Genomic DNA, 20,570 nt, shown 5'->3' on the forward strand with positions numbered 1-20,570 from the left:
TGTCAGTTGCAATGGCGCCAGGATCCAAGATGGTGACTCTGCCGATCCTGGTGCTATCCCAGGCAGCAATGGAGAGGAAACAATGCTGCTTGGGAACACTGGCACAGTATATCTACCATCCAGGTAGGTCTCGATGGCTTAGGGGGTGTGAGAGGATAGGGCTCAGGAGGGTCCGTGGTTCTGTTCAGGGCGTTGAGTGAGGGATCAGAAAGCATGGAGGGGGGGTCAAGAGAAGGATCAGAAAGAATGGAGGGGGGAGATCAGGAGAGGGATCAGAAAGCATGGGGGGTCTGGAGGGGACTTTGAACTCTTGATGGGGGCTTAGGAAGAGGATCAGACTACTTGGGGGGGGGGGGGGGCTTTGGACCTGCAGTGGGCTCAGGAGGGGGCATATGAGTTTTGGGGTGCACCACCACAAGAATATGGGATTATGTGGGCTTTCTGTTGTTACGTCCCTCACCTGAATTGCGCCCGCGTCCCGGCGGCAATAGCCGGCCATGCGAGCTGTCGGCGGCAGTCTAGTGGGGTCCGGGTCAGATGGCCGGCTATGTCGCTCCGGCCATGGGCACGGGTCCAGCTGATTGATTTGGATGGCCATCGTGTGGTGGCCGGCCAGGCCGGCCACGAGGTCTGGTGGCATTCCGGAAGCCACGCCGGGTTCCGGTGCGGGTAGCTCGCACGGCTTGGTTGCACGGGATTGGACGCCTTTCCCGAGGCTCCACCTTTTCCTTGCAGGCACCAATCTGGAGTGTTCTCCGCAGCTGCCCGCAGTTACTGCTGATGCAGGGACTACATAAGGCCGGCAGTTCCCTGCACACCTTGCTTCGGCTTCTATGCTTATAGAGGTTTGGTGCTCATCTCGTGTACTCCTTTGCTTGACTTGCCTATCGTTACCTGACCCTTGGACTGGACCTGATACTTCTTGCTTCGCTGCCTGTCGTGACCCTTGGATTGAACCTGGTACTTCTTGCTTCGCTGCCTGCCGTGACCCTTGGATTGAACCTGGTACTTGTTGCTTTGCTGCCTGCCCTGACCCTTGGACTGAACCTGGTACTTGTTGCTTGCTGCCTGCCCTGATCCCTGGACTGTACTGGCTCACCCATTGAGTTTTCGCCCGCCTTCTAGCCTGGTCTGGGTGGCCCAACCCCGTCCGGTTCCCAAAGTCCTGGTGGCCACATGCACCTGGGGGCTCAACCCCTGGGGAACGGTGGTCGCTTCCCAGGTGAAGCTAGGGGTTGTCTGGATGCCTGACCAAGCGCGGTGCTACTCTACACACCGTGCTCAGTCGGGGCACAAGAGCTCACCGCCCAAGTCACAACAGGATCATAACATCTATAGAGTGGGCAGAGTACATACCCTGTGTGGTACACACAGGCTTTGCATTTACTGATTTGCAGTTAACACAAGGTAAGAACGAACTGTTACTGATCCTTTCACCAAAGTCACCTTGGATGTTCCAGGCAGCAGGTCTAAATCCAGACATCCAACTTTATGAACATGGATGATATTTCCTATTCTGCAATGGAGAATGAAACAATATTTTTAGCCTCCATAAGTTAGGCCCAAAACACAGCCAGATGCCTGTTTTGCAGTTTTAGACACTTATAGCCTGTCTTTGTAAAATGTGGATTTGCACATCCATATCATAGGGATATCTTAAGTTCCAATTTCTGAATGTCTAAAACATGAATAGTGCTTGTAAAATAAGCACCATATTTGATTTAACTGTACCTTTATACTGTTCTGAAAAGTCAAAACACTGTAACTGTTGAGAATGTAAATATGAGAAGTCCAAAAAAACTGATTTCTATGAATAAACCCCATGATGTAATTCTTGACCAAAACTTAATACAGTCCCTGTTCTGGCTCAACATATCTCCCAGTTATCAAGAGATACTGTGTTTTGGACTTTTACTAAAGGTTTGAAAATGCATCCAAATATTCAATGGCTTCCATATTAAGCAATACACAGTAACTACAGGACATCTGACAAGTTAGCTTAAGTTTGTCAAAAATTTGGGTTTCTGTGAGGAGGTTCAATCTTGCTTTATGTCTGGAAATGCAAGCCCCTGAATATCTCTCCTGGCAGAAACTAATGTCAGTTCACCAAGTTCAAAGGAGCTGTGAATGGGTCATTGACATTTTGACTTCACCCTACCTGACATGCAGAGGACTTGCTGAAGTTATGTATGCTGAATTTTGGATTTGGATTTAGATTTAATTGCTTTCCTTTCCAAACCCCTCAAGGTTAATTATATTCAGATGCACTCAACCAGATTCTATATATTGTGCCGAGATTTCCATGTGGAAATCGAAGCATATTCCATAACTGTGAGCATAACCTAATTGATTAACAAGGCACTCAGCACTGATAATTGCCAAATAACAAGCAATTATTGACACTAATTGGCATTAATTAGAATTTATGCGCAAAATTGTCTAAGCATAGTGTATAACATGCGCGTAAATTCTATGTCACATCATTGAAAAGGGAGCATGGTCATGGGCGTGGAATGGGCGGGTCACAGGTTTTTCTAGAATCTACTTGTGGTGTTATAGAATACACCCGGTCTGTGCCTAATTTAGGCATCGGCATTTACACCAGGTTTTACTTGGTGTAACTGCCCATGACTAAATTTAGTCACACAGACCAGTGCTTGGCATATTCTATGAATCATATGGAAATGTAGACATATTCTATAAAGTACACGTAAATTAAGGCATACTTTATAAAATGTGCTTAGGTAAATTTTATTTTGGTGCCAAATTTTTCACCATGATATATCAAATCTAGGGCCCTGTTAACTAAGCAGCATTATAGGCACGTTAGTATCTTTAACGCACATTAACAGTGTACGTGCGTTAACTGTGTATGCACCTGCAATATCCCTATAGGCGCTTACATGTTTAACACGTGCAATAATTGCAGGTGTGTTAAAAACGCTAACGCGCCTGGGTAAACAGGGCCCCTAGTTCACTATCCTGCTTATTTAAGAATGAGAAGGCCGGCCATCTTCCGACACAAATCGGGAGATGGCCGGCCATCTCCTAAACCCGGCCAAATCGGTATTATCGAAAGCCGATTTTGGCTGGCTTCAAGTGCTTTCCATCGTGGAGCCAGCGAAACTTCAAGGGGGCATGTCGGCAGGGTACAGAAGGCGGGACGTGGGCGTGGTTACGAGATGGCCGGCTTCACCTGATAATGGCAAAAAAAAAGCCGGCCCTGACGAGCATTTGGCCGACTTTACTTGGTCCCTTTTTGTTAATGACCAAGCCTCGAAAAGGTGCCCGAACTGACCAGATGACCACCGGAGGGAATCGGGGATGACCTCCCCTGACTCCCCCAGTGGTCACCAATCCCTTCCCACCCAAAAAAAAATTAAGACATTTTTTTGCCAGCCTCTATGCCAGCCTCAAATGTCATACCCAGCTCCATCACAGCACTATGCAGGTCCCTGGAGCAGTTTTTAGTGGGTACAGTGCACTTCAGGCAGGCGGACCCAGGCCCATCCCCCCTACCTGTTACACTTGTGGTGGTAAATGGGAGCCTTCCAACCCCCCCCCAAAACCCACTGAACCCACATGTAGGTGCCCCCCTTCATCACTAAGGGCTATGGTAGTGGTATACAGTTGTGGGTAGGGGGATTTGGGGGGGCTGAGCACACAAGATAAGGGAGGTATGCACCTGGGAGCAATTTTTGAAGTCCACTGCAGTGCTCCCTAGGGTGCCCGGTTGGTGTCCTGGCATGTCAGGGGGACCAGTGCACTACAAATGCTGGCTCCTCCCACGACCAAATGCCTTGGATTTGGCCGGGTTTGAGATGGCCGCCATTAGTTTCTATTATCGCTGAAAACCAATGCCGACCATCTCTAAAGCTGGCCCAAATGTTGAGATTTGGCCGGCTCCAACCGTATTATCGAAACAAAAGATGGCCGGCCATCTTGTTTCGATAATACAGCTGGGACGCCGCTTTACGGGGCCGGCCTTGAAGATGGCCGCCCTTATAGATGGCCGGCCCCGTTTGATTATGCCCCTCCATGTATCTCCCCGCTGAAAAGGGCTAACATTTTAAGTGGTCAGTGTACTAATGTGCTCCTGCCTGACTGCATAATATTTTTGAATATTGGCCACATTGCAGCCGATATTCAAAGTAATTTAAGCAGTGCTTAAATTGCCTAAGACTCCCTAACTGCTGATATTCAATGGCACTTAACCGGTTAGCGCTACTGAATATTCGTGGTTAGTGCCTGTTCTGATGCTGGATAACTTGTGGACATGCTGGGAGCAGAGTAGGCCCTTGTGCAATTAAGTGCCATTATTCAGCCCTTGACCAAATAGGATAACCGCTTAAACTGGGCCACATAAATAGAAATCCTATCTTTAAGCGGTTCAGCTTATGTGGTCAAGGGCTGAATGTTGCACTTAACCACATAAGCTTTAGCAGCAGGGCTTTTTTTGAGGTGCTACTAGGGGGTACTGAGTACCGGCACCTTTTCCGTTGTCTGCTAAAATTGACCCATGGACCCCAAGTTTTAATGAAAGAGCTCAGGCTCTACACACCAATTCTGCCTTGTCATAGGTTCTGTGACTTGTTGCAGGGGGCCTGGCTATTGTGTGGTGGGTTCCTCAGTGATCATCCCACCCTTGAAGGGTGGCCTGGCATTTGAGTACCAGCACCTTTTCTGGTAGAAAAAACGTACTGTTTAGCAGCCATCCTAAAACTGGATATTCAGTTCCAGTGCCTGGTCATGGCCCGGCATTGAATATCCAGAATACAGTCAGTGGCAGACATAAAAACGCTGACTGCTGCCGGCTGAATATCAGCCAGATTGTTTTTAAACAACTTGAAAGTTAAATCAATGCTTTTTTTTCTTGCCTTTTAAGGTCTAATAAAGGACTTAAGAAATAATGGATCTGTTGGACTAATTACCAGCAACATTGTACCGTTGTATAAGAATTTTCAAGGTTAGTATCACTCATTTACTTTGCTGCTGCTAAACAGACCCTGTTGTATTTAAAGATAGCGCTCTTTAAACGGAACAGGGCCCAGAGGGAGTCATTGTGTAAAGATTTTTCCATATGTAAAACCTGTCTTACTTTCGGAAAAGGGCTTTTATAAATTTGCATGAACACATGAAGGGCTTATTTCCAGAACCCGCTATGTCCACTTTCGGCACATTGTAGTTCTGTACGGGCAAAGGATATTGTTATCTACCAGTGAATTTAATTGTGTGTGTACGTACCCTAAATGCTATTCTGTGCGTGTGAGTAAGTCTATAAGACTAGATTCTATATATCATGCCTAAAAAACGGTGCCTAAGAGATTCACATAAGTTAAAGGTATAAATAATGCACAAGTAGGAAGAATTTTGCAGTGAAAAGGAAGCTCTAGGTCAAGGGAGTCATAACGTGAGGATGTGTGATAGTTTTAACAGTAAGAGAATAAACCATTTCTCCTTAGAAAGGTGGTGGTGGTGGAGGAGGATGTATTTAAGAGCCTTCCACCGGAGGTGGTTAAGGCACAGATGGTAATCAGAATTCAACAAAGCACAGGATAAGTATGGAGAATCCTTGGGGAATTGGAAGTAATGCCAGAGGTAAAGTTAATATGGGGGTAATTCCACAAAAAGGGTGCTAACATTTATGTCAAACAGAAGAGAGGGCATCCAAAGCACAGGAGACCAAGCCAAATGAATAAAGCACAATGGGCCTCCAAGGATGGGTTGGCATCTAAAATTAATTAAAGGAACTGACACAGGCTGTGTTTCGGCAAAGCGCCTGCATCGGGGTCTATTAAAAAATTATAATATTTGCAAAATTATGAAACTGTTTTTCTGAAGTAATTCCTACAGGGGGGAAGGGAGAGGAAAGACTACGCAAAACAGTGGAATTCAATAAGTGGCTTGAGTCTTGGTGACCAAAGAACTGGATGAAGGATGTGCGCTAGATGTAATCTACTTAGATTTCAGCAAAGCCTTTGATACTCGTGAATAAGCTGAAAGGGTTGAACATGGGACCGAAAGTGGTGAACTGGATAGGAAACTGGTTGACCGACAAGTGGCAGAGAGTGGTGGTAAATGGAATCCGCTTGGAGGAAAGGAAGGTGAGCAGTGGAGTTCCTCAGGGGTCGGTGCTGGGGCCTATTCTGTGGGAGATATTGCTGAAGGGTTGGAAGGAAAGGTTTGCCTTTTTGCAGATGACATGAAAATAGTCAACAGAGTGCATACTTTGGAGGGAGTAGAAAAAATGAGAAGGGATTTCCAAACATTAGAAGAATGGTCAAGGGTCTGGCAATTAAAATTTAATTTGTTATAACAATTACACCAGTCTTTGCTCCACTGTAAGTGATTTATGTTATTTATTTTTTGTTTATATTTTTTAATATGCAGAGCTCAGTATTTGCTGTTGTGCTGTTGGGCATATTGGAGCGCATTTTCAAAGCACATAGATGTCTCAAAATGGCCAAAAAAGAAACATCCGAGGCAAAAAAGGAGAATTTGTTTATCACAACCTTTTTCAATCACATCTAAGTTACAAAAAAGTGCTCTGACTGACCAGCAGACCACTGGACGGATTAAGGCTTGAGCCCTCCTTAATCCCCCAGTGAGTGCTGTCCCCCTCTCACCCCCATAAGTAGTGAAACTGAAAGGGGATACCAGAGTGTATGACAGCATTAGGTATTATGGTCATACCCAACAGAGAAGCAAACAGCTCCCATGAGCAGCCTAGTGGTCAGTGCAGTGGACTGTGAACAAGGGAATCCAGGTTCAAATCCCACTCTACCTACTACTTCTGTGGTGAAAATTGTGAGCCCTGCAAAACCACAAAATTACCTACTGTACCTAAATATAGGAGACACTTGCAGGGTGGAAGGCAATTGTAATGGCGTATGGTTAGGTACAGTAGGTTTTATTCTGTTCTGGAGGGCTCACAAGACACAATAAAGAAGCTATGATGGGAATTGTACCTGGGTGCCATTGTTTAAAGTCCACTTCACTGACCACTGGCCTGTCCCTCTGATCTCTGCAGGGATAGGGGCGGCTCGACCATAAGGCCACCTGAGGTGGGGCCTCAGGCAGCACTCTTCAGGAGCAGTATCTCCCCAGCAGCAGCGATTCTCATACGCTGCCGGCACCTGGCACCTCCCCTTCGCGGTGCTACCTGGCAGCGGCAGCGATTCCCATACACTGCCCTGCCACCGGCACCCGTCTATTCCCTTTACTGCAGCCGCCTCTCTGATGTAACTTCCTGTTTCGTCAGAGGCTCAGGCAGCTGCAGTAAAGAGAAGAGGCGGGTGCCGGCAGCAGTGCAATACCGCAAATGGGCTGGAGGTAGGAAGGGGGGAAGCATCTTGGGGCGGCATCCTAACTGCCTCAGGTGGCGGCGGCATCCTAGCTCCACCAAAGGCATCACCTTCCTTTGGGCCAGCCCTTTGCAGGGATGTCTGTGTGGCCATTTCTGTCAAAAAGATGCCAGACAGATGTTCTTGTGCCTGTTTTTTGGTATTCATAAGTTGACGTTTCAGTTTGGAAAATGGCTCTTCTTTGTAGATGTCTTCTGTGCAAAAATGCCCATCTTTGATCCATTTTCAAAAGGGTACCCCATATGTTTTTCCTGTTCAAAAATGGCTCTAAGATGGACTTTGTTTTGACATAATGAGCAAAATGTCCCAATTCAGACTTGAATGACTTATAGAGAATGTCCCTCATTGTGTAATTATATGGATAAAACATACAATGTATAATTGTTCTCCACCCATGTAGTTGGTTATGAATAATAATTATTTTAAATGTTTGTTGTCCTAATTGTTTTTCAGTGATCTGGGACTACTTTCACAATGTTCTATTACTCAAGTATGCTGCAGAAAGAAATGGGGTAAATGTAATCAGCGGCCCTGTGTTTGACTATGACTACGATGGCCATTTTGATACTTCACAACAAATTAAATTGTAAGAAAATGTTTTTTTTCTTCCATGATTGCATATATGTGTTGTTTTTTACTGAAAGACCTTGTGGTAAAGGCCTCCATGCCACTTTGTAGCACTGAACCACAAAATATCCTTACCCGCCTTCCCTCTAGTCACTAAAGAAGGATGGGGTCTATAGTGAAAGGCGGTCAACATTTTTTAGATGCTAGCTGCCACGGGCTTTTTAATGTCCTAATATTTGGCACCAGACTTTACCTGGATACTGGCAGTGAATATCCAGGCATTCAGTGGCCGCTGGGTATGGGTGATATTCAAACTAGTCCCTGGATAATTGAGGAGCATTGCACAACAACTTGATAAATCACAAAAATCAAAATTGTGACAAAAGCAGAGTATTTATTTATTGAGATTTATTGGGATTTCTTTTTTCCTGTGAAGTCATCATCCACAGTTTATATTATTATTGTTATCTTTGTTCCATGTCATCAAAGAAGTGTCGGAATAACAAAATAAAGTGAAGACTACTGTCTAAAGCTTAACAGATTTTATTTTCTCTAAATATTAATGTCCAACTAATAATGCAATAGTTGTGCTAATAAAAGAAGCTAAGATTTATTATGTGCTCTAGAACTTATATCACGCTGTATAAAACTATTAAACATTTCATATCCATGTCATGTTTATTGCACAACACAAAAGTAGTACTTGACTCAACTCGTTTGTTAAGTCCATTAACCTTTAACAGTTAGCTGCATCTTCTTGGTTTCCCATTTTCATTTCGGAGTCAACACTGTTTGACATCTAAATTTTTCACTATTATTTAGAGTTACAAATTCCAGGCAACTGAATGATCAGCTAGACAAGGGCCCAAACATATATTACTACACAAAACTAGGACTACAAATTAATTAAATTGTCCTAAATTAGCTCTTTAAAATGAATTATAGCATTAGTTAGCAGATACAAAATTATTGTGCATGTGAAGTGATTAATATATTAGAAATTAGCCTTTCTTATTTAACTTGTGGACTTAACAGGATTTTGCATAAAGTAAAATTTTGGAATGGCTAATATGAGGACTTGACATGGTTTTCAGCAAAAATAAGTAATTGGACAATGAAAAACCAAACATCAATTACCCAGATAAAGCTGGGAGAGCCTTTTGATGTCCTATCTTTATCTGATTATTGCCACTGACTGGGTAACTTCTGGTTCCACGTAGACTCCACCCCCAGACTGCCCTGGCACTGCCCAGATATTGTCAAGGTGGTCTTCCTGAATTTTCAACTGCTCTATCCAGGTATGATCTGCTCAGAAGGATTTATTCAGATAGATAAACACAGCTCAGGAGAGGGACCTTGGGTTGATGGTGTCTGAGGATCTCAAGGTAACAAAAAAAAAATGCAACAAGGCGGTGGCCAAGGGCAGAAGGATCCTAGGCTGCATAGAGAGGGGGTATAACTAGCAGAAGAAAGGAGGTGCTGATGCCCCTGTACAAGTCATTGGTGAGGCCCCGCTTGGAGTATTGTGTTCAGTTTTGGAGGCCGTGTCTTGCTAAGGATGTAAAAAGACTTGAAGCGGTTCAGAGAAAAGTGACAAAAATGATACGAATAAGGAGAGACTTGAGGACCTAAATGTGTATATCCTGGAGAAAAGGAGAGACGGGGTGATATCATACAGGCATTCAAATATTTGAAAGGCATTAATCTACAAACCTTTTTGAGAGAGAGGAAGGTGGTAGAACAAGGGTGGGGGCAACTCGGGGAATAATGACTGGAAGTACTTTTTCATAGAGAGGGTACCTGGAATGCCCTCCAGCAGGAGATTGTGGAGATGAAATCAGTAACGGAATTCAAAAATGCATGGGATAAACATAAAGGAATCCTGCTTAGCAGTAATTAGAAGGCAACACCAGTAACTGGAAAACAAAGCCAGTGCTGGGCAAACTTCTATGGTCTGTGCCCTGATCATATTGAGCTTTAGTAGCTGGAGAACAAGGTCAGTGCTGGGCAGACTTCTACAGTAAAGCCTCAATTATCTGACATAAATGGGACTGACACATTGTCGGATAAGTGAAAAGTCGAATAATATAGAAAACAATGGTCACAGTGGTGCTGTCTTGAAGTAAAAGAAGGGTCCTGGCTTACAACGTTCAGTTTTGCGGTAAAGGTAGGGCCACAGGTTCGAAACTTCCCTCTGTGCTTTTCCGGAAAATGGAAAGGGAAGCTTCTTAATGGCGATGTGGTAATATTACTGTAGGTCTGTCAGATATGACAGATGGTTGAATCAGCGAAGGTCGGGTAATCGAGACTGTACTGTATCCAAATGAGTAGAATATGGCAATTACATCTGTAACTTTAGGCAGCTCCTTATAGAATGATCTATACGTTGTATTTTTAGGGTCAATTTATCCCTCCCAATATGGTGGTTCACCCACCAATACCTAGGAAGAAATAAATCACCCAAGGCTGCATCAGTTAGGAGTTTAATTAGATACTTTAGTTCTTATCAAATATTTATACAATTAGCAGATCAGTGATATCTCACTGGGAGTACAGAACATTGCTATACAAAAGTACTGCTATATCTGAGACTCCAAAGAATATATAAACAATCAAATACTTTTATTTATTATTCTCCAAGTATACGTACAATCAATTGCTTATGGGAGTACAGTACCACAGCTACACATATGTGTCTGAGTCTCTAATGTTTTATTTAGTGTCTTTTTCGCCCTCACCCCAAATTACCAGCTTGCCAATTCAGATATAGTTGATTGGTTTCTCATGAGAGAGAGCAGCCCTGCTTGCACAAAGGTACTGGCTGTGACTGACTCTCCATTGGAGTAGGAAGTACAGTCACTTATATACGTTCATTAACATAACAGGTCATACATAGGTAATCTGACAATAATCCCATTTATTGGATACTAGTAAAAGAAGCCAGTTTCAGAGCAAATGAAACGGGCACTAGCAAGATTTTCTTCGCCAACACCCCCCCCCCCCCCCCGGCCAACCCCTTCGTTGTTCTGGCATTGCTCCACCCCCAACGTCATAACGTTTGACGCAAGGGCGGGGCCCGGAGCGATTTCCCACCCCCCTACCTCCCTGCCAACCCCTTCGTTGTTCTGCCATTGCTCCACCCTCGAGGGCGGGGCCCGGAGTGATTTCCCCCCGCCTCCCTCCCTGCTAACCCCTTCGTTGTTCTGCCATTGCTCCGCCCTCGAGGGCGGGGCCCGGAGCGATTTTGGTGGCTTCACCACCATGAACCTTCGAACCTTTTTGAAGGAAGTCAGAGCTTGGCTTCACTGACATCAGTGTCCTCAGAACATTGAGGGTGAGTTTTATTATAGTAGATATGCTAATATAATGGTTAACACTGATTGGTTATGGTAATGAGTTGGTTAGTATTTACTGGAATAGCTAACAATAGACTAGCTGTTCCTGGAAGATATGAGTCATCTTCCTGAGGAGTTACCTTGTTCTGTATTTTACTAAAACGTCTGTGACCACCATGTTGCTAAACAGTGTTACTCTGTTTTTCCACTTACACCCGTTCCTCATTCTGCTGCATGAGTGTCACAACAGATCATGAGTTCTGCAGTCACACTGAAGTTCACGTTAGAGTCATTGGCCTGTAAGGTTTTCTCTCATTTTAGATCCTGAACCAAAGTCAGGCCTTGAACCAAAGCTCATAGCTGTAATGATAATAGACAGCATATTCACAGTTTCAGTGCACCCCACCCAAATGACCCAGTCTCCTCTTCCCCATGTAGCCAAACTAATACTAGGCCTGTGAGTAAACAATGTTGACACATGCTGCTTTTTTTTAAATATTTGTCGTTATTTCTTGCAAACGTATTTGTGTAACACTAAAGCTTTGTATTTCAGAGCTACATCAAATTCAGAGGTTCCAATCCCAACGCATTACTTTATAATGCTGTCTAGCTGTAAAGATGTATCCCTGACGCCTGTACAGTGTGAAAGCCGCCTTGAAGCCTTATCTTTTATTGTGCCCCACAGACCAGACAACAGTGAAAGCTGTGCAGTAAGTCATCTGACGTGTATAATATGCCTTGCATGGATCCTATTTTTGCATGCTTTTACATACAAAATGCAGCAATCTGTATCGTTTCCATGTTTTAAATAATTTATTATTATTTTCTGAGGCTAAGGGGCTCATTTTTGAAAGAGAAAAGTGTCCAAAAAGTGTCATAAAGCACCGTTTGGACATTTTTCTTCTCAAAATGTCCAAATTGGTATTTTCAAAACCTATTTTGCAGGCATTTATCTATGCAATTCATCTGCAGTGCATCCAAATTACAAGGGGGCATGTCAGGGGCATTTCAAAGGTGGGATTAATGCATGCCTAACACTTGGACATTTTACAGCCATACAAGAACAAAACAAAAACTTCCAGGGCTTAAAACTAGGACGTTTTAGTCTAGACCTGTTTTCAGAACAAATAAGGCACAAAAAGGTGCTGTAAATGACCACTGGAGGAAATCAGGGGTGACCCCCTCCCACCCTCCCCCCCAAAAAAAATGTGAATAAAAAAATATGACTTACCAGCCTCAATGACGGCTTCAGATGTTAGTCAGGTCTATTAGAGTAGCATGCAGGTCCCAGGAGTAGTGTAGTAGTCAGTGCAGTGCACTATGGAGTGGGGGACCCAGGTCCCTATCTCCCTCTACCTGTCCCACTTGTGGTGAAAACTGTGACCCCCCCCCCCTCCCAAAGTCACCAAAACCCCACTGTGCCACATATAAGTGTCCCATACACTCATAATGGCTATTGTAGTGGTGTACAGTGGGTGAGGGTAGGTTTTGGAGGGCTCAGGGGACAAGCTAAGGGAGCAAAGGTAAGATGTGCACCTGGGAGCATTTTCATGCAGTGTACAGAAGTGCCCTCTAGGGTGCCCCATTGCTCTCTTGGGATGTCTGGAGAACCAGTCTACTAAAAATGCTGGCTCCTCCTACATCCCAATGGCATGAATCTCTACATTTTGCACTTTTTCACGTTTTTTTTGTTTGTTTTTTTCAAAAATGGACCGAAAAACAAAACATCAAAAGCACAAAACGTTTTTCGAATCAGTATTGTCGAAAAAAAAGATAGACGTTTTCCTTTTTGAAAATTACCTTCTTTCCTATTCGGATTTTGGATGTTTTGTGCAAAACATCCAAAGTTGGACTTAGACGTCATATCAAAAATGCCCCTCCACGGCTCCTCAACAGAAATGCTTCTGATATCTCTGCTAATTCAAATGTTGTATCATTTTAAAAACTAATGTCTAGGGGATCAGTGTGCTAAAGTGCATCAAGACTATCACAAGCAGTTACAGTATCATGTTAACCAGCTTTCTATAGTGTTAAAGTGAAAACTATGCATCTGGTTCTTGATTGTAGGGTCCACCTTAGGATTCAGCACTCGAGAGAGTTACGTGTCATTGTAGACAGTACGCTGAAATCTTCTGCCAAGTGTGTGGCAGTGGCCAAAAAAGCAAGCAAAATGCTAGGAATTATTAGGAAAGGAATGCAAAATAAGACCAAGAATATTATAATGCTTCTGTATTTCTCCATGGTGTGACCTCACCTTGAGTATTGCGTTCAATTCTGGTCGCCATATCTCAAAAAAGATATAGTGGAATTAGAAAAGGTTCAAAGAAGAGCAACCAAAATGATAAAGGGGCTGGAACTCTTCCCATATGAGGAAAGGCTAAAGAGGTTAGGGCTTGGAAAAGAGACAGCTGAGGTGGGATATGACTAAGGTCTACAAAATTCTGAGTAGTATAGAACAGGTAAAAGTGAATCAGTTTTTCTCTCTGTGAAAAAGTAGAAAGACCAGGAGATACCCAATGAACTTACATGGAAATACTTTTAAAACAAATAGAAGGAAATATATTTTCACTCAAAGAATAGTTAAGCTCTGGAACTTTTTGCCGGAAGATGTAGTAATAGCAGTTAGTGTATCTGGGTTTAAAAAAGGTTTGGACAAATTCCTGGAAGAAAAGTCCATAGTTTGTTATTGAGATGGACATGGGAGAAGCCACTGCTTGCCCCAGGATTGGTAGCATGGAATGGTGTTACTAATTGGATTTCTGCCAGGCATTTGTGACCTGGATTGGCCACTGCTGGAAGCAGGATACTGGGCTAGATGGACCATTGGTCTGACCCAGTATGGCTATTTTTATGTTCTTGTGTTCTTATGGTTAAAAGATAGAAAACAGAGAGTAAGGTTAAATAGTCAGTATTCTCAATGGAGAAGGGTAGATAGTGGGGTTTCCCAGGAGTCTGTGTTGGGGCCGCTGCTTTTTAACATATTTATAAAAGATCTAGAGATGGGAATAACTAGTGAGGTAATTTAATATGATGATGACACAAATTTATTCAAAGTTGTTAAATCACAAGAGGATTATGAAAAAGTGCAGGAGAACCTTACAAGTCTGGGAGACTGGGTATCCAAATGGCAGATGACATTTGGTGCTGGATTCTATATATTACGCCTGAATTTCTGCACCCAACTTTGTACGTGAATCAGAAATGCGTGCGCAAATAAATTGACTAATGAGCTCTAGGTGTCTTCTGCTCAGTGTGCTGCTGCGGCTAAGAAAGCAAATAGAATGTTAGGTATTATTAGGAAAGGAATGGAAAACAAAAATGAGGATGTTATAATGCCTTTGTATCGCTCCATGGTGCGACCGCAACTCGAATATTGTGTTCAATTCTGGTCACCATATCTCAAAAAAGATATAGTGGAATTAGAAAAGGTGCAGAGAAGGGCGACGAAAATGATAAAGGGGATGGGACGACTTCCCTATGAGGAAAGGCTAAAGCGGCTAGGGCTCTTCAGCTTGGAGAAAAAGCGGCTGAGGGGAGATATGATAGAGGTCTATAAAATAATGAGTGGAGTTGAACGGGTAGATGTGAAGCATCTGTTCACGCTTTCCAAAAATACTAGGACTAGGGGGCATGCAATGAAGCTACAATGTAGTAAATTTAAAACGAATTGGAGAAAATGTTTCTTCACTCAGCGTGTAATTAAACTCTGGACTTCGTTGCTGGAGAATGTGGTAAAAGCAGTTAGCTTAGCGGAGTTTTTAAAAAGGTTTGGACGGCTTCCTAAATGAAAAGTCCATAGACCGTTAGTAAATGGACTTGGGGAAAATCCATTATTTCTGGGATAAGCAGTATAGAATGTTTTGTACATTTTGGGGATCTTGCCAGGTATATGTGATCTGGATTGGCCACTGTTGGAAACAGGATGCTGGGCTTGATGGACCTTTGGTCTTTCCCAGTATGGCAATACTTATGTACTTAAACATCAATAATTAGATGCTAACAACCAATTATTGAGTTAATGGGCAGTCTTAAATATTTGTGTGCGCATATTGCTGCTCAATATTCTATAAAGCATGGCACCTAACTACAACTGCACGTACCTGAAAAAGGAGCATTCCAAAACGTTGTGTGTGTGGATTTACAGAATTTGCCTGAAGTGCGTCTAGGGTGCTGGCATTTATACCTGCTTATAACAGGCATAAGTACGGTGTCCAAAAATTAGGCACTGGATCCACGCCGAGCACTCTTCTATAAAGGGTATGCTCCCTTTATAGAATAACGCTTAGGGAAAGATTCTATATATGGAACTTTAAAAAAACTGTACGAAAAACATTGCTGGTTAAGATATACTATAAGCAATGCCTGGATGATGCAGTGTATAAAATATGCTTCATTGATATTAGAGTGCTTAAAACTACGTGCCTCCATTTACACCAGTGAAAATGTGGCATAAATCCCAGCATGTAGATTTTATTCGCACTGGGTCATGTTCTACAACTAAGCACGTAAAACTTTTGGAACAACCACGAAATGCTCATTTCCCCCACCCATAACCACACCCCTTTTGCTTGTGTGCATTAAAATGTAGGTGCAGTGCGTTATAGAATACACTTAGCTGTGTGAGTAAATTTTAATTATTGCCAATTAGTGCTCATTATTGCTTGTTAAGTGCTGTTAACAATGCTGATTGACTTGTTCTGCCAATTAACTTACGCACACTGTAACAGAGTACGCTTGGATTTTGGCTCTGATGTCTAGGTGCGCTGTATAGAATCCAGGGTTTAGTGCTCAGTTTTTGTGGGTCTGAATTTTTAATGCCATTTATTGAATTCCGTTGTTAATGTGAACAAGTTAAAAGTGATGCATATAGGAAACAGAAACCCAAACTATAGCTCTATATTAAGAATCACTGCCCAGGAAATGGATCTAGGTGTTGATGATACAGTGAAACCCTTTTCTCAGTAAATAGAATATAAGGAATTATTAGGAAAGGAATGGAAAACAAAACTGAGAATGTTGTAATGCCTTTGAATTGCTCCATGGTGCAACCGCACCTCGAATACTGTGTGCAGTTCTAGTCACCGCATCTCAGAAAAGATATAGCAGAATTAGAAAAGGTACAGAAAAGGGTGATGAAAATGATAGGATGCAATGATTTCCCTATGAGGAAAGCCTAAAGAGGCTAGGACACTTCAGCTTGGGGGAAATATGATAGATGTCTATAAAATATTCACTGGAGTGGAATGGGTATAGGTGATTCGCTTGTTTAATCTTTCCAAAAATACAAGAATTAGGGGACACACGATGAAGCTACTAAGTAGTAAATATAGAACAAATCAGAGAAAATATTTCTTCACTCAATATATAATTAAACTCTGGAATTTGTTGCCAGAGAATGTGGTAAAATCAGTTAACTTAGCAGGGTTTAAAACAGTTTGGATAATTCCCTAAAAGAAAAGTCCATAAACCTTTATTATGATGGACTTCTTAAAATCAACTGCTTATTCCTGGAATAAGCATCATAAAAGCTGTTTTACTCTTTTGGTATATTGCCAGGTACTTGTGACCTGGATTGGCCACGGTTGGAAACGTTATCCAGCTAGTGCGTTACGATTAGTGCATGTTAACTGGATAACAGGGAATTAAATTAGCACAGTATTTGCAAATTTTTAAAAACCTTAAAATATTGGCCTCTTCATATATGAGCTTAGCGCGTGGGAAGGTCCCGTGTTAACACACTAAGGGGCCCTTTTACTAAAGGGTTGCCACGTGGCAACCCAGAACTACCACCAGCCCAACATGGCCGCCGGTGCCATGTCTTTTTTAGGGGCTTTTTACCCACTGGTAAAAAGAGCCTTGGTACGCAGCAAAAACAATCTTTTTATCGGAGCTTATTTATGCACATAAATCACTGCTTTAGCCATGAAAATTATCCTTTATGCTACATGTATGGTCATCATTTGGGTTATTGGTTAGACCTATTGCCCTCTGCTTTTTGGGGGTATTTTAATTGTTTCATAATATTTTGTTCTGTATTAATATATATTCACATTATGTGGTGTAACCCACATTGATTAGTCCATAACCCTGGAAAATCGGAATAGGTTTGAAATTAATTTCTTGAAATCTCATAGGATTCTTATCTTCCAGCTGTTTGCAAAAGAGAAGTCCTTATATCTGTTCCTCTGTCCCTACAGGATGGTAAAGATGAATCCTTGTGGGTTGAAGAGCGAATCTGGTTTCATGCGGCCCGCGTCAAAGATGTCGAACTGATCACTGGCCTTAGCTTTTTTCACGACAGTAGACAGCCCATTTCTGATGTGTTACAGCTCAAAACCTACTTGCCAACATTTGCCAAAGAGGACTGATTTTCTTTACTTTGAGGACCAATGCATTTCCACGTGTGCCTTTTCTAATAAATAGTATGTATTTCCCTGACAATGTCGAGTTTCACAATAAGGTGGAATGTTTAAAAGCTGTTGGAATGTCTTACTGCATCCAAAAAAACTGTTTGAATTGAAATTTACCATTGTCACGTTGCTACCTCAGCTACGTTATAGAACAGGATAGCTACTTCTGATGGTCTGACTTCTACATACCATTAAAATTTACTTCACTGGAAAGTGTTAACTTCACATACAGTAACCTCTTTATGATTGCACAGCTGATGGATACAAGAAGAGGTGTAACAACAATTGTAAAAATATGTAAATGCTCACTATAAAAAGGAAAAAAAACATAAGTCTGTGTTTGATTAAAAATCCTTTATTCATGGATCAGACATTCCTTATTCATACATCAAATGACATGGTGTATGAATAAGGAATGTCTGATGCATGAATAAAGGATTTTTAATTCAAAACCACAGAGTTTTATGTTTTTCCTTTTTTTTCCTTTCTAGTTTTCACATATATTTTTTCATATTGTTATGGTGCGCCAGCCTCTTTTGTTTTCTTCAAAATATTATAAAGACATTGGGAACAACTAGTTTAGATATATTTATGAAGTGATGGTTTGCTGTACTTAAACACCTGTGTTTTAAGCATAGTTTATTGCCAGATTAATGGAAGTTCATTTCATTTGCACTTGCTTGACACTGCAAAGACCATGTGTAAGAGTTATATCTAGCAGAACAGGGAACACAGTTCCAAAAATGTGCCTCTTATTTTTGAGAATTTGTTCCATCCGTAGGTTGAATTGTTTAGATCTGATCCTTAGACAATGGGATACTCTGCCAATCAGCTGCCTGACAAGGGAAATCTGTTGCAACATCTCATCCGAGGCGATGACACAAAGAACAGAAATGCAACTTTTTAATATTTGTCATGTTTTCTAAAACGGAGAATTCAGTCATCAGGACTGCCTTTTATGGAACCCTGGTTTTTGTTTCCTACTTGTTTGAGCTGGGGTTTGGGGCTAGGATCTGGGACCATGAGCCTATTACTACTACTATAATTTCTATAGCGTTACTAGAAATACGCAGTACTGTACACACTATATGCAGGTACTTTCTGTATCCTTAGAGCACTGTACCTGGGGCAGTAGGAGGGTTCATGGGCAGGTGATCGAAAGCCCTGCGCTGTTTTAAACAGCACTCTAAAAATAGCACTGGAACAGCATGGGGCTTTACCGCCCCTATGGTCAGAGATAATAGCACGCATAAATTTGCATGCTATTATCTCTGATCATAGGATAAGGTGCGGGAGGATTTTGCCTGAGCTTGTGCTCAAGCACAATCCTCCCACGCTTGTTTGACAGGTCTGGGCTGTCAAAAGCCCAGACCTGTCAAACACGGGGGCTGGAGGTCCATGGGACCACCAGACCCCAAACAGCATGACCCTGGTGACCTGGTACTCCCACCCCGAGCCAAGCAACACGGAGGTTGGAGGTGCGGTGGACTTCCCTGACACGCGTTTGGGGGGCTCTGATCATGGGGCGGTAGCAAACGCAGGTGCTAGTATGGTGCTAACAGCCACTAACGCCTGTGTTTGCTTCTGATCATCGGCCCATAAGTGACTTGCCCAAGGTCACAAGGGAGCTGCAGTAGGAAATGAACCCAGGTAGCCAGGATCAAAGCCCACTACACTAACCATTAGGCTACTCCTCCTTCATTTGCTACTCCACAAATTATTTTACACCCTAGTTTTATGCCTGATTTTCTCATTTAGGCCAGCTCTTGTGAATGAATGAAATACAATTACACAGTTGAGAAACAAAACTCCGGGTCTCTTTAAGCCGTAGATCAGTTTTATTTAAAGAGAATTACAGCCTAGGCAGTTATAGGCAGTTATTACAGCATTTAGGGGTCCTTTCACTAAGGTGCGCTGAAAAATTGTCTGTGCTGCTGTAGATGTGTGTATTGGAAGCGCACAGGTCCATTTTTCAGTGCGCCTACAAAAAAGGCCTTTTTAAAAATTTTTGCCGAAAATGGACGTGCGGCAAAATAAAAATCTGCGCGCATCTATTTGCCTGAGACCTTACCGCCACCCATTGACTTAGTGGTAAGGTTTCACATGTAAACCAGGCGGTAATCGTCTGTGCATGTACACTGCCGATTACTGCCCGGTTAGCGCCACGCGGTAGAAAATAAAAGATGATTTTGGACTTGTGTATCGGACGCATGTAAAACCAGCCAGGGCATGCGGTAGCCGGGCAGTAGTTCAAAATTGATGCGCGCCTTAGCAAAAGGGCCCCTTAGCTATATTAGTATAATTTCATCTGAGGAATATGCAGCAAGAAATAGTTTAATGGGAGATCAAGGTTGCCACATTCACTGTCCTACCAGTATTTTAAAGAAAGCTTTGCCAAATTTGGAGCTTTTAGTAAAATATGTACAAGCACACGTAGGAATGTGTGTCTTTGCTGGCGTGTACAGCAGGAGCATCCACTTTACAAATCTAACACGTGCAGACTAAATCAGCATCACTTGGGATAAGCACAGTAGCCATAGCACACAAGTACAAATTTCACAACGTGTGTGTGTGTGCGTTTGGCAGTTCTTTATATTTCTGTTTGCAGCTTCTTACAGATTCATACGTTCAAAGGTAGCTATGTATGAAGCCACTCAAAATAAATGTGTCTAGTGCTTTTTTGAGATGCAGTTACACACCACAGAGGGGGAGCATAATCGCCCCCCTGATTCACTACAGATCATCCAGGCTCAAATGTTCTGGTCAGTGACATTTCTGTGTACCTTGGAGCAGGGTCAACTGTTGGCACAGTAATGATGTAACAGATGCTTGTAGTCCCATTGCAAAGTGAGAACGATATGTCTATTTTTGCCTAATCCAAAACACATCTACAC

The 20,570-nt window shown here is 42.6% G+C and overlaps 1 protein-coding gene across 1 annotated transcript in view; it reads left to right on the forward strand.

Moving 5' to 3' along the window:
* Positions 1-17,901, forward strand: part of ENPP1 (ectonucleotide pyrophosphatase/phosphodiesterase 1) — a 221,123-nt gene extending 203,222 nt beyond the window's left edge. The window contains exons 22-25 of the mRNA XM_030196551.1: positions 4,886-4,966; positions 7,818-7,950; positions 11,820-11,976; positions 17,464-17,901. Of these exons, the coding sequence (XP_030052411.1) occupies positions 4,886-4,966; positions 7,818-7,950; positions 11,820-11,976; positions 17,464-17,634 (542 nt within the window). The 3' untranslated portion in view covers positions 17,635-17,901. The remainder of the gene's footprint in view (positions 1-4,885; positions 4,967-7,817; positions 7,951-11,819; positions 11,977-17,463) is intronic.
* The last annotated feature ends 2,669 nt before the right edge of the window (positions 17,902-20,570 follow it).

Source organism: Microcaecilia unicolor, chromosome 3 (assembly GCF_901765095.1).
Source record: "Microcaecilia unicolor chromosome 3, aMicUni1.1, whole genome shotgun sequence".
Classification (NCBI taxonomy): Eukaryota; Metazoa; Chordata; class Amphibia; order Gymnophiona; family Siphonopidae; genus Microcaecilia; species Microcaecilia unicolor.